The sequence below is a fragment of the Phocoena sinus genome, chromosome 18 (assembly GCF_008692025.1).
Source record: "Phocoena sinus isolate mPhoSin1 chromosome 18, mPhoSin1.pri, whole genome shotgun sequence".
NCBI classification, from domain to species: domain Eukaryota; kingdom Metazoa; phylum Chordata; class Mammalia; order Artiodactyla; family Phocoenidae; genus Phocoena; species Phocoena sinus.
Genome location: NC_045780.1, coordinates 61,878,113 through 61,892,749, shown reverse-complemented (window position 1 = coordinate 61,892,749; position 14,637 = coordinate 61,878,113). Strand labels below are relative to the sequence as shown.

The following is a 14,637-nucleotide window of genomic DNA, read 5'->3' as shown; positions in this document are numbered from 1 at the left end:
AGAAAGGAGGAAGAAAAAGTATGGTATAAAGGGATAACAAAATGGTAGCCTTAAACCCAACTACTATTTCAGTATATTATATATCACTGTAAAACACTGTAGAACCAACCTAAAATTGAGTCATTTATGTCAAGGACAAAATGAAGATGGTCATCATAGGTGCATAAAGGAAACTTAACCTAACCTAACCTTACAGGAATTTACAGCTCTTCTCAGAAATTGGCGGAGGACACCAGCCAATCCCCAAACACCACGTCTGTCCATGCCATCTCTGGACTTCCTATTCTCCTAACTCAGGTACCCTGATCCAAATAAGAAAGAAGACCAGTAGCCAAACAATTACCTGAAAAAGCCAAATAACTTCCATATTTATACCATAAAAATCCCTTAGTCTGTGAGCAATCAGTACTCACTACTCCCATAGCCTTGAGTTTACCAGTTTGCAGGTTGAAATCCTTGCAATAAACTCATCTTTCTGCTTTTGTTTTTTTTTTTAATTCAGTAGAGTTTGGTTTTTGAACCATGCACTAGACATTCCAATTAAAAAACAAAAACTATTAATCACCTCTTAATAAATATTGTTGGCTACCCCTGCCAAAGATCAAATTATTTATGTCAACAATGGTTATATAAACCTCAAAAGAATTGTTTGAATAAAGGAAACTATATAAACTTAACTCTTACTCTGCCACAAAGACCTGAAAATATGTATGTTTTAAATCAGGTGCCATAATTTAAAACAGAAGTTTTTATAAGCTATACCAATAAAGAAAATAAATCTAAAGTCAATTATGACAATATAATTTTTAAAGACTATGACTTATTTATATGTAAAAACAGTTTAAAGTTTTAGTAAATAGAACAGTGTTTATTTTTCATTTACATGGTAAGACAGTGTCAGAGACACTGATGCATTTTACAACTAGAGCAATTATACTGGATATGAGCAAGAGTTTCTCTTGGATACATCCTTAAAAGGTAGACTGTAGTGCATAGAGTATATGAGTTTTACCAGGTACAGCAAGCCTCTTGCCAGAACAGCTGTACCAGTGCACCATGTGATCGTCCACAGAGAAAACCCAGTCCCATGAACAGACTGACCATTAGAAACAGAGTACAAAAAAGTAGCCACATATAGCATTATAAACATATCTTTGTCTGAATCGATCTTTGTATTCAATATAACCCTAATCAAAACTCAAGAGATTATAAAATATATTTGAAAAAATAATTCTACAAACATCTAAGAGAATTTTGAAAAACAGTAGGTAAAGGGCTAACAAGATTTAAGAAAATCTTTAAGAGCAAAAGAGAAAAAAAGAAAAAAAAAAAAACCAAAACCCAGTAAACAGCAATTTCAGAGAGAGCTTATAAACAGGCCAGTGTATCTATCTAAGGGAACTTGGAATGAGTATGAAGCAAAAAAAAAGGACGGATTGTTTTAGAGCAACCCTTGAAATCTGCCTCAGAATTTGGAAAATTAAGTTGGAACTTACTTCATAACATATATAAAGATACAGTCCTCTACATATATTAACAATGAGGAGAAACAAAACTATAATGCTAGAATGAAAAAGAATAGTAGACTATCCTTTTGAATTGACACAGGCAGAATTTTTAAACAAGGAAAACATTTTATAACTCAGTTTCTGTTTAACAAAGATCATCTTAAGTTACACATCAACTCATTTACATTTAACTGAACTATCATCATAGATAGAAAATGTTTGCAAAGTCTAAAACTGACAAACAATATATAGAACATAAAAAGAAACTCTTACAAATGGTTAAGTTAAATTTAAAAAGGAATCTAGTAGGAAACTGAGCTCACAGAAAAAAAGGAAATGAGAAAACAGGAAAATTTTAGGAAATAAAAATTTCAAACTATATTAGTTTGTATTAGTTAACTTATATAACTATTATTAAACTATATTAGTTAATAAATTGATTAGAGTGATAAGAAAATAGCTCACCCATGAAATAAGAGATCTGAATTAACAAAAATATAAAGTACAAGAAAAAGAAATGTCACTTTATTTGCCACAAAAAGAATTCTCAGTCTCTCACCTAGCTCCTAATCCCAGCTTCTGAGTACCTTCACTATACTAAGGCTGGGTTCTCTTGAGAAAGATCCCTGAACAAGCCCAACAATTATGCAGCATAAAGCTTTCTTCCCATCTTTCCTTAAGGGTCCTGTGGCCCTTTTTGCTTCCCAGCAATAGACACCAGCTCTCAGTTAACTTTAATCCTAAAGACCCAAAATGCCATTCTACTCTGTCTAAATGAGGCTCATAGAGGTCAAACTGAAATGGAGCAGGACCCTACGATCCCTGCCCCCCATGTCCTCAGTCTGGCTTTGTCTGTGAAAAAACTTTGGGCAAAGAATAAGTTTAGGGCTTCCCTGGTGGTGAGTGGCTGAGAGTCCGCCTGCCCATTGCAGGGGACACGGGTTCGTGCCCCGGTCCGGGAAGATCCTACATGCCGCGGAGCGGCTGAGCCCGTGAGCCATGGCCGCTGAGCCTGCGGTCTGGAGCCTGTGCTCCGCAACGGGAGAGGCCACAACAGTGAGAGGCCCACGTACCACAAAAAAAAAAAAAAAAAAGAATAAGTTTTAATCAGAAAAGTGAGAAAATGCAGAAACAAAGGAAACAGTCCAACAAGACTAATAGTATAGTTTAGTCATTAAGCATAATTAAGGACCTTTAGTTCCTTTTCATGGGCTATAGATCATATTCTGAGCGGTATCCTGTGAGCTGTTTTGTAGATATTGATACCCTCACCAGGTGAAAGAGGTGAACTACATGATGACCAGGCTGTAGCCATGACATAAGCTGCCATCATTCCGAGAACTGGCCTCAAAGAAATGGGAACAAACCGACCCTGGAACTGAAGATTAATGGTACTTAAAACAATCAAGATGACGCTGGTCAGACCACCACATGACCAATTTCAAGATGACTGTCAGAGCTGACTGTGCTGTTTCTGCATGTAGCCCCCTCCCTCCATCTACAAAAGCTCTTGCCCACTGATTGTCAGTGCGAGGGGGGCCAGTCGGCCTTTGGACAGGATTCTGCCCTCCCCCCCATCGCCAGCATCCCAAATAAAGCAAGCTTTCCTTTCCACCAACCTTGCCTTTTTTTTTTTTGCGGTACGCGGGCCTCTCAACGCTATGGCCTCTCCAGTTGCGGAGCACAGGCTCCGGACGCCCAGGCTCAGCGGCCCTGGCTCACGGGCCCAGCCTCTCCGTGGCATGTGGGATCTTCCCGGACCGGGGCACAAACCCGTGTCCCCTGCATCAGCAGGCGGACTCTCAACCACTGCACCACCAGGGAAGCCCCAACCTTGCCTCTTTATTGACTTTTGAGTGGCGAGCAGCCGGACCCCACTTTCGGTTACAAAATGAAAATGAAATTTTAGGCTCAGTCTGTCTCACACTGGGCCCAATGAATCCACAGAAGTGTGTCTGTTTCACGCTTCTCAATATGTCTTTGGAAGAGACATACACATCCCTTGCACAATCCCCACAATGGTTCCTCAATGCACGGAATGGGGGCCAAACTGAAATCCCTGAAACTACCTCTTGTACAAAAAATAGTAAAACAAGAGAGTATCACAGCTGTTTTGGTTCTGGTACCAATTCCAGTATGTGGAGAGGAGTGAGGGTCCCCATACCAACAAAAGGCAAATTTCCCACAGCAGCAGCGTATCTAAAAATCCAATTCAATTCTGACACTTTCCACCCAGAGAGCGCATCAGATTCCACAGGTTAATGGTTCAGTCCTACGAGACTGTGTCCCACCCCCTCCAACACACACACACACTTCAGGTGCCAGTCTCAAGTCCAGGTTGTTACTTGTACTTCTGACCAGTTGGCTATAAATCACACGTTCCCACTACCCACTCCCCCCTCGAGTTTGACTAATTTGCTAGAGCGGCTCACAGAACCCAGAGAAATGTTTTACTTACTAGGTCAACAGTTTATTGTAAAAGGATATAACTCCGGAACAGCCAGATGGAAGAGCTGCGCAGGGCAAGGCACTGGAGGATGGAGCACACAGCTTCCATGCCCTCTCCAGGCACGCCAATCGCCCTGCACCTCCACAGGCTCAGCAACCCAGACGCTCCACAAACCATCGGGGGTTTTATGGAGGCTTCATTACACAGGTGGGATTGATTAACTCATGGCCACTGTCGATTGAGTCAACCTGTGGCCCCTCACCCCTCACTGGAGGTGGGACTGAAAGTTCCAGCCTTTTAATCACATGTTTGGCTCTCCAGGCAGCCAGCCCCATCCTTAGGTGGGACCCAAAAGTCACCTCATTAACATAATGAAAGACACCGTTCTTCTCTCATCACTTAGGAAAATCCAAGCATTTTAGGAGTCTATGCCACGAATGGTGTCAAAGAACAAATACATATTTCTTACTATAAATCACACTATCACAATATCCCTGGGAATTGCTGAGTTTAGGGTCATCATCAGACATGAAAGTTGTAGTGGTGGTGATCTTAACACTTCACCATTGACCTCACTTGTCTGGCTGGTCTATGCACAGGGGGTGGACACAGAAAACGGTTGGATTATCATAACCTGAGTCAGAGGGTGACTCCAATTACATACTCCTTTGTATGTGGTGCCTGCTAGAGCAAATCAATACATGTCCTGCCACCTGCTATGCAGCTAATGACCTGACAAATGCTTTTCTCTCTTTACCAATTAGTAAGGACAATTAGAAACGTTTCACTTTCAGCTGGCAAGAACCCCTTCACTGTTAGACCTCAAGGCAATTCTCCCACTCCATGATAGACAGGAGCCATGATCATCTAGACCTCCTACCATGCTGATAATCAAATATTGATCGCATTATGCTAGATAACTTAGTCTGAATGATTCTGGTGGGGAAAAATATTGACATTTTGAGTGCTTGACAATTCAGCAGGGTTTCTAAATGTCTAGTAGTCTGAATCTGATTGGGATATTCTTCTCGTGCAAAAGACAAATTTCACCACTTAAGATGACCTAAAGCACAGGAAGAAGCACAGAGCTTTTGGGATCCCTTTGCATCTTAAACATATTGCACACATATTACAACGTACTGTGTTGCTACAACCCATTTATGAAGCAGCATGCACCAAGGTACTCTGACATTCAGTCCAGATGACCCAGTTCACCTATGCAATGGTGACTGAAGTACTGGTGGCAAATAAAGATGCTCTGCGGAGACTCCAGAAAGCCCCATAAGAAGAATCACAGTATAGACACCAAGGGTTTTAGAGTAAAGTCATTTATTTTTTTACTGAACACTATTTTTGTTTGTTTGGTTGGTTGGTCCATCTGTCATTCAGTAGGTCAGTCAGCTGGTTGGTTTACAACTTGCCTCTGGCAGAACCTGCACACTTGACCATAAACCAGCAAATGATTCTGCAACCTGAGATGCTCATAAGGAAATAAGTACTATCTGAGCTGCCAGGCTGTAAGATCGGGCTTGTATAGAAGCAATATAACATCAAGTGGACATGATCGACTGGAAATCAGGCTCAAGCAGGTGGGAAAAGGACAAGTAAGATGCATGGAAATTAGCCCTGACTCACTAAGCACCTATTCCTGCTACACTGCCCCACCTACTTAAATCAAAATTTATGACCTCATGGGGAAAGATAAGTTGATGAAGGATAAATAAAATTCAGGTTATAAAAGGAAAATCAAAGTAGTATTGCTAAGAGAGCTTTCTAAAATGGAGCTGGGAGTCCACTGAGGAAGTGTGACTTATGTACATCTGGACCTGGATGGAATCTGACCTTTGACCACTTACTGTCTTAATGCAGGCACTCAGAACACCTGCCCAATGATACTTATCGGATACTTACCACAAATAACTCGTGACAGCCTATCTACTTATTGAACCCTTACCCTAAAATAGCCCTTAAGAATAAATATTTCCTTTCTTGTATCAGAGTCAATCATAATTCTTGCCAGACAACTTTAACAACACTGTAGCTTTTATCTTTATAAGCCCCTGACTCTTTCCTCTGCTCCAACACCCTTTTAGTTTCACCCAAATCTCTCTCCTGAATTGCAATTCCTAATAGCCCAAATAAACTCTTACTTGCAGCCTTCTGCACTGCTTGGATGACAAAGTCTACTTTACGACAGGAAAGGATAGATAAAATTCAGGTCTACTTTATGGATAGGTCTGCACAATATATAGGCATCAAGAGGAAATATACTGCCACAGAAATTAAGTTCCATTCAGGAATGGCAATAAAAAATGTGTAAAAGTGAAATGCTTAAGCTGGCTCAAGTGCAGGACCTCTGGTTGTTCACCTTACGTGGCAAGAGATTGGCCAGTGATGAGCCTACCCTGATTCATGGGAAATGGTTAATGGCGGCTGACCAGTCAAGGGCATAGAAATAATGAGTTTGCAAGCTTGGTGACATGGAGGTCTATTCAATGGCCAGGATAGATACTTATAAAACTTTCCACTCAGATAAGCCCCTCATTGCTGCTGAGCCATTCTGTAACATTTCACCTGCATGGTCTTAGTTTTGCAAGGGAATAAACCATGTTAAGTACCGGGTTTTGTTTTGCTTTTCCAGCAACTAGGCTGTTTTGGTGGTGAAACTGACATGATCTTTAGGAAGGTAATATCTTCCTTAGCTGGGTTTTATTATAAGAACCACCATAGCCAAGGCATACTGATTTCTCAAATGCAAGAAATAACTACTGATCACTATAGATGTTTAAATTGAAAAAAACATAAAAACACAGCTATTTTACTTGCAAACAATGTGCTAATTGTTTTCAGCTGTAGCACATAGCCAGTAATAGCTCAGTTCTTTACCCTGTGCTAATAACCCAGCTGAGGAGAGAATGGGGCAATTAAGAGCACTATCTCAAAAGGAAACAGATTTTACATTATAGGGAGTAAAGTACTTAAAATACTGAATTCTCCATAAGGTATTTTTAGAAATAATTATTTGAATTAATAAACACAGAATTCTGAATTTCAGGTCAATTCAAAAATACCTACTGAGAATCTAGTATTTGCCATTGTACTGGTCAACTGAATACCAAAATAAATAAATAATAGTTTCCTCCAGTATTAAAAAGTTTTTAGTTTAATCACCAATTCTCAAGCAACCGGACACTAATGAAGGCTTTAACAATTAATTTAATAATTAATCACGGGCACAGTGGTAGAAATGTGAGTTAATGCTTATCATTTTGAAACGAAAGATTGTAATTTTCAGCATTCCAGGTAAAAGGTATGGACACTTTACATTTTTTAACAGGTACTTAACATTCAGTAATACTTATCACATCATTTACATGAATACTCTCTCTGTGTTGCATTCTGTCCAATCTAGTAGCTATTAGCTACATGTAAAATTTTGACTAAAACTAATTAAAATTATGTAACGTTAAAAATTCAATCCTCAGTCACACTAGCTACATTTAAAAATTTTTTATTTTATTGTGGTAAGAACACTTACCATGAGATCTACCCTCTTAATAAATTCTGAAGTGTACAATGCAATACTGTTGACTACAGGGAAGGGGAAATGGGGAGTTACTCTTCAAGGGGCACAGTTTCAGTTAGGCAAGATGACCGAGTGTTACAGATTGCTGTACAACATTGAACACTAGCCACATTTGAAGTGTACAATGATCATATGTATGTAAGGCCTGCCATATTGTGTCATAAAAAATGTTCCCTTATCACAGAAAGGTTTTTTGGTCTCCTGAGTTGAACTTAATCTTCCTAATTAACAGAATAGGAGGAAGCACTGAATTTTAAAGGTAATTAATGTTGATCTTTTGTTTCTTCAATAGTGTATTTTGTTCTACTTAATTCTTAATTCAACCCCTGCAAGAATAGAATACATTCTATTCTGTTGTAAAAATTAATAGCTTACTTCTTTTCTCTTTCTGGTTGTAAAACAAATGTCTTACTTTCTTCTGTTGGCAAGTGTCTCTTCCCCATTTCTTATAAAGATCTTCATTCCACGCTTCTCTTTGCTCCCATCAAAAGAACAACGGGGGCTTTGTGTGGGTGTTCTGATTGGACGGCCACAAATCTTATTTACCTTTTAAATAGAAAATATTAAAGACAGTTAGAAAGCATGCTCCAGCCTTTCTGAGAATGTAATGTTCACTAGAGTCCAAAACAATAACATATTCTTATTTATAGCACACTAATAACCTTTAAGACATACAATGTTTGTTAATTTTTAAAATAAAGGGGATAAAATTATCTGTATAAAACGGCAGCCATAATAAATTGATGCTATACACATTTATACAGTTTGCATGTATGCAAGTGCAAAATACACGAATAAAAACATATATGCAAAATCAGAGAACTACATTAATAAACTAGCCTGCTTGTATAAATAAAACTAATCAAAGTAGATATTATTTATGGTTTATAACCATATGTATGACTAATTACTTACTTGTACTAATTTTCTTTAATAAAACAATTTGCTATTGAATATGTGGTCCATTTCTATATGAGTTCTAAGGGTAGTTTTCTTCTTAAAATGCTTTCTTAGAAATGGCAATAAATATTTTTATATAAGATCTCATTTTGTAATAGTTGTATATCTTTTTCCTCAATCTGGTTTGATTTCAAGGGTGTTATTTATGGTCTCTTTTTTAAAAATTATTTATAGAATTGAAAATTTTATTTTTTAATACTACTTATCTAGTAAAGATCTTCATATATAATTATCATTGAAAATTAAGGAATTAATTGGACACATTACCATGTAAAGCATCAAAAAAGATTCACAAGATAACCTATACATTTAAAAAGGCATAGTCATATAATTAAAAATACATAAAAGCATTGCCTGAGAATCAGGAGACTTTGGTTCCTGTCCTAATTTTTCCTTCTTAATTGCTGAGATCTTGAAAACAGTGGCAGAACTTTTTAAAACTTGATTCTCTTATATGTAAAGTGAAGAACTTAGAAAAAAATATTCCAAAGTTGCCTTAAAGTTCTAAAGTTTTTAAAATTTTCCATGAATGAGCATTACAGGAATTATGCATCAACTCATTTATTTAAACCATAATTATTTTGTTCCAATATTTGCAAAGAACATGTATTAGATGCTATAGGACATAAAAGATTAGAAACTGAATTTACCCCAAAAGAGCTGACAATTTAGAAGGAAAGAAAAAACAATCCCCCCAAACATCAAAACGCACATGCACCTTAAGAAAAGGCCTGGCCCACACCAGGCTCCAGCCCACCCTGCCAATGTGACAGCCCCAGAGAATGCTGGGAAAGGCCCTGGCCCATGCTCACTTCGGCTCCAGTCCTCCTGCCAAAGCCACTGGGCACACACAGTCAGCATAGGGATACTCTCAGACAAGGACATACCTTCAAGAGCAGGAGAGGTAATTGCTTCATCTAATTTATAGAGACAAACAACAGAAAGCAAACTTTAATGAAATGGAGATAAGTAATTCACTTGATAGAATGTCCAAAGTACCAGTCCTAAAAAAGCTCACTGAACTCAGGAGAAGTGTATAGGAACACAGTGAGAATTTTAACAAAGAATTTGAAAATGTAAAACAAATCTTATATATATAAAATATATATATTTATATATATGAACCTCATGGTAACCAAAAACCAAAAACCTACAATAGATACACAAAAAAACAAAGGAACCTAAAAGTAATACTGAAGAAAATCATCACACCACAAGGGCAGAGACTAAAAGAAGAAAAGAACAGAGAAGAACTACAAATACCTCCAGAAAAGAATGAACAAAATGGCAATAAGTACATACCTATAATAATCACTTTAAATATAAATGGACTAAATGCCCTAATCAAAAGACATAAGGTAGTTAAATGAATAAAAATAACAAGACCCATCCATATACTACTTACAAGATATTCACTTCAATGCTGAAGACACACACGGACTGAAAGTGAGAGGATGGAAAACGGTATTCCACGCAAACGGAAACAAAAAGAAAGCTTTGGTAGCAATACCCGTATTAGACAAAACAGACTTGAAAACAAAGTCTAGAGCAAAAGACAAAATAGGACATTACATAATGATGAAAGAGTCAATCCAAGAAGAATTCTTAAATATGTATGAACCTAACATAGGCATACCTATATACATAAAGAAAATATTAACAAACATAAAGGGAGAAAATGACAGTGATACAAAAGTAGGGGACTTTAATACCCTACCTGCAGCAATGGACATATAATCTGGACAGAAAATCAGTACAGAAACATTGCCCTTAAATGACACATTAGACTCGATGGACTTAACAGATATCTACAGGACATTCCATCCCAAAACAGCAGAATACATATTCTTTTCGAGTGCATATGGAACATTCCCCAGGACAGATCACATACTAGGCCACAAAACAAGTCTCAATTAATTGAAGAAGACTGAAATCATATCAAGCATCTTTTCTGACCACAAAGATATGAAACTAGATATCAGTTACAGGGAGAAAACTGGAAAAAAACACCAACACATGGAGAGTAAACAACATGCTACTATAAAACCAATGTGGCAATGAAGAAATCAAAGAATACCTTGATACTAATTAAAATAAAGACACAACTTTCCAAAATCCATGGGATGTGGCAAAAGCAGTCCTAAGAGGGATTTATAGTGATACAAGCCTATCTCAGGAAACAAGAAAAATGTCAAAGGAGCAATCTAACTTGACACCTAAAAGCACTAGTAAAAGAAGAACAAACAAAGACCAAAGATAGTAGAAGGAAGGAAATAGTAAAGATCAGAGTAGAAATAAATGAAATAGAGAACAAAAAAAAGAGGAAGAAAAGATCAATGAAGCTAAGAGCTGTTTTTTTGAAAATATAAATGAACTTGATAAACCCTTAGCTGGACTCATAAAAAAAAAAAAAAAAAAGGAGAGAGCACCCAAATAAACAAAATTAGAAATGAAGAAGTTACAACTGACATCCCAGGAATACATACAATCATAAGAGAATACTACAAACAATTATAAGCCAAAATTTGGACAATGTAGAAGAAATGGATAAATTCCTAGATACATACAGTCTTCCAAGACTGAATCTGGAAGAAACAGAAAATCTGTACAGACCCAATAATAGTAATTAAATTAAATCAGCAATCAAAAAACTTCCAGCAAACAAAAGTCCAGAACCAGATAGCTTCATAGGGGAATTCTACTAAGCATTTAAAGGAGAGTTAATACCTATTCTTCTCAAATTATTCTGAAAAACTAAAGAGGAAGGAATACATCCAAACTCATTCTACAAGGTCAGCATTACCCTGATACCAAGACCGGCCAGAGATATTACAAAAAAAGAAAATTACAGGCTAATATCCCTGATAAACATGGGGGCAAAAATCCTCAAAAAATATTAACAAACTGAATTCAACAATATAAAAGGATCATAGATCATGATCAAGTGGGATTTATTGCAGGATGCAAGGATGGTTCAATATCCACAAATCAATTAATGTGATACACCATATTAACAAAAGGAAGGATAAAAAATCACATGATCATCTCAACAGATACAGAAAAAGCATTTGACAAAATTCAACATCCATTCATTATAAAAACAGTCAACAAAGTTGGTATACAGGGAACAAGCTTCAAAATAATAAAGGCCATTTATGAGAAACACACAGCTAACATCATACTCAACAGTGAAAAGCTAAAATCTTTTCCTCTAAGATCAGCAACAAGACCAGGATTCTCACTCTTCTCACTTTTATTTAACAAAATATTGGAAGTCCTAGTGACAGCAACCAGACAACAAAAAGAAATAAAAGGCATTCAAATTGCAAGAGAAGAAGTAAAACTATCACTATTTGCAGATGACATGATAATATATATAGCAAACCCTAAAGACTCCACCAGAAAACTACCAGAACTAATAAATGAATTCAGTAAAGCCACAGGATATAAAATAAATATACAGAAATTTGTTGTATTCCTATACACTTATAATGAACTATCATAAAGAGAAATCAGTAAAAAAAAAATTCCACTTACAATGGCATTAAAAAGAATAAAATACCCAGGAAAAAATTTAACCAAAAAGGTGAACCACCTGTACTCTGAAAACTATAAGACATTGATGAAAGAAATTGAAGACAACACAAATAAATGGAAAGATATTGTGTGTTCATGGATTAGAAGAATCAAGATTATTAAATACACAAATATTTACAATTGCCAAGATATGGAAGCAACCTAAATAAGTGTCCATCAACTGATGAATGGCTAAATAAGATATGGTAAATAGAATTGACCCTTGAACAATGTGGGAGTTAGGGGCACCAACCCCATACAGTCAAAAATCCACATATAACTTTATAGTCCACTCTGTGTATCCACAGATCCACATCCATGAATTCAACCAACTGCAGACAGTGTGGTACTGTAGTACATATTTATCAAAGAAAAAAATCCACATATAAGTGTACCTGTTCAAGCCCACATTGTTCAAGGATCAACTGTACATACAATGGAATATTATACAGCCATTAAAAAAAGAATGAAATCTTGCCACTTGCAACAACATGGATGGACCTGGAGGGTATTATGCTAAGTGAAATAAGTCAGACAGAGAAAGACAAATACTGTGTTTTCACTTATATGTGAAATATAAGAAAAAACAAATATAACTAAATAGGAACAGACTCAGATATAGAGAACAAGCTAGTGGCTGCCAAAGGGGAGGCAGGTGGTGGGGGGGAATGGGCAGATTAGATGGAGGGGATTCAGAGGTACAAACTATCAGTTATAAAATATAGGTCACAGGGATGTAATGTAGAGCACAGGGAATATGGTCGATAATATTATAATAACTTTTCATGGTGTATAATCTATAAAAATATTGAATCATTATATTGTACACCTGAAACTAATATAATAAGTCAACTCTACTTCAATAAAAAAAGGAAAAGATGTAACACTGTAACATGTAGAAAATGAACAGATTAACTCTGTTTGGGGTGCTTAGGGAAGAGCTTCAGTATGTAATGTCTAAATGGCAGATTAAAAGATAAACTAGGGGTTCGTCAGGTAGACAAAGCAGGAAATTTCCAGGAGAGAGTAGAAAGGCAAAGAGGTGTAAACAACTTAACATGTTTCATAGAACAAAATGTACATAGTGAAAGAAAGCAGTATAGCAAAAGGTACGACATAAAAAATGCCATGATATATATGGTGATGGATGTTAACTAGACATTGTGGTAATCATTTCACAATATATACAAACATCTAATCATTAAGTTGTACACCTGAAACTAATATAATGTCATAGATCAATTATATCTCAATTCTTTAAAAATGCCTTAATATGTCTTGGATATCAAGCTAAAGAACTTGCCTAAGCAAATGGAAAGCAGGCAAAAGCTTCCACGGTGGAAAATGGTTTCTTAACGATTTCCACGAGAGAAAAATCTTCGTAACAGCAGTTTCCAGGGAGGGAGATGAAAGGTCCTCCAGTAGAACACTAGAGAAATGCTGGGGCCCAAAGTCAGCAGAAGAAGTGGTGAAAGAAGCAGACAAAATAGAGGTAGACAGGAGGGGGAGATAGTAGCTTGGAGACTGATTGGATATATAATGTTTTCTGAACAAAGAATAATGGTGGAAGGCAGAGTGAAAATCTTGAGAGATATAAGTGCAAGAAAAATCAGGCTGACATCAAAAATGGATAAAAATTTGGTTCGCCTGGAAAGGAGGGAACATGAAGGGTAGTAGTAAAAGGAAATTATGTTTGAAGAGTAGGCTGGAGTCAGATCCTGGAGGGTTTAAAATGATAAGCTAAGAAGTTTTATTTACTAGACAAAACCTCTGATGGCTGTTGAATGGAAAAGCAAAATTCCAGAACTGATATTTAGCAATGGATCTGAAAGCCCTGTAGAAGTTGGACTAGAGAGAGAGACCCATTAAAGGGAGGTAAACTGTTAACAGATCCTGAAGTTCTCAGGAAAGAGAATTTTATTCTGAAGTACAGTAGTGACAGTGTCCATGAAGAGAAGGATTCATGAATCATGTACAGAGAGAAGAGAAGAAGAATCAGCAGGGCTAAATCCAGAACACTGACAACACCAAGTGCTGACGAGGATGTGGATAAACAGAAACTCTTATTCATTGCTGTTGGGAATGCAAAAGAGTACAGCCCCTTTGGAAGACAATTTGGCAGCTTCTTACAAAATCAAAAAAAAAAAAAAAAAAAAAACCAAAAACACTTTTATCATATGATCCAGCAATCACACTCCTTGGTATTTACCTAAAGGAGTTAAAAATGTATGTCCACACAAAAACCTGCACACAGATGTTTATAGCAGCTTTATTTATGATTGCCAAAACTTGGAAGCAACCAAGCTGCCCTTCAGTAGGTAAATGGATAAATAAACTGTGGTCCATCAAGACAACAGAACATTATCCAGTGCTAAAAGGAATCAAACTATCAAACTGTGAATAGACATAAAGAAAACTTAAATGCCCATTACTAAGTGAAAGAAGTCACCCTGAAAAGGCTTCATACTGTATGATTCCAAGTATATGACATTCTGGAAAAGGCAAAACTATGGAGTCAGTAAAAATTCAATGGTTACCAGGGGTGGGTATGGGTGGGG

At 36.8% G+C, this 14,637-nt stretch overlaps 1 protein-coding gene across 1 annotated transcript in view; it reads right to left on the bottom strand.

Moving 5' to 3' along the window:
• GPC5 (glypican 5) overlaps window positions 1-14,637 on the bottom strand; it is a 1,374,959-nt gene that overhangs the window by 1,081,817 nt on the left and 278,505 nt on the right. The window contains exon 4 of the mRNA XM_032610694.1: window positions 7,956-8,089. Coding sequence (XP_032466585.1) covers window positions 7,956-8,089 — 134 coding nt within the window. The remainder of the gene's footprint in view (window positions 1-7,955; window positions 8,090-14,637) is intronic.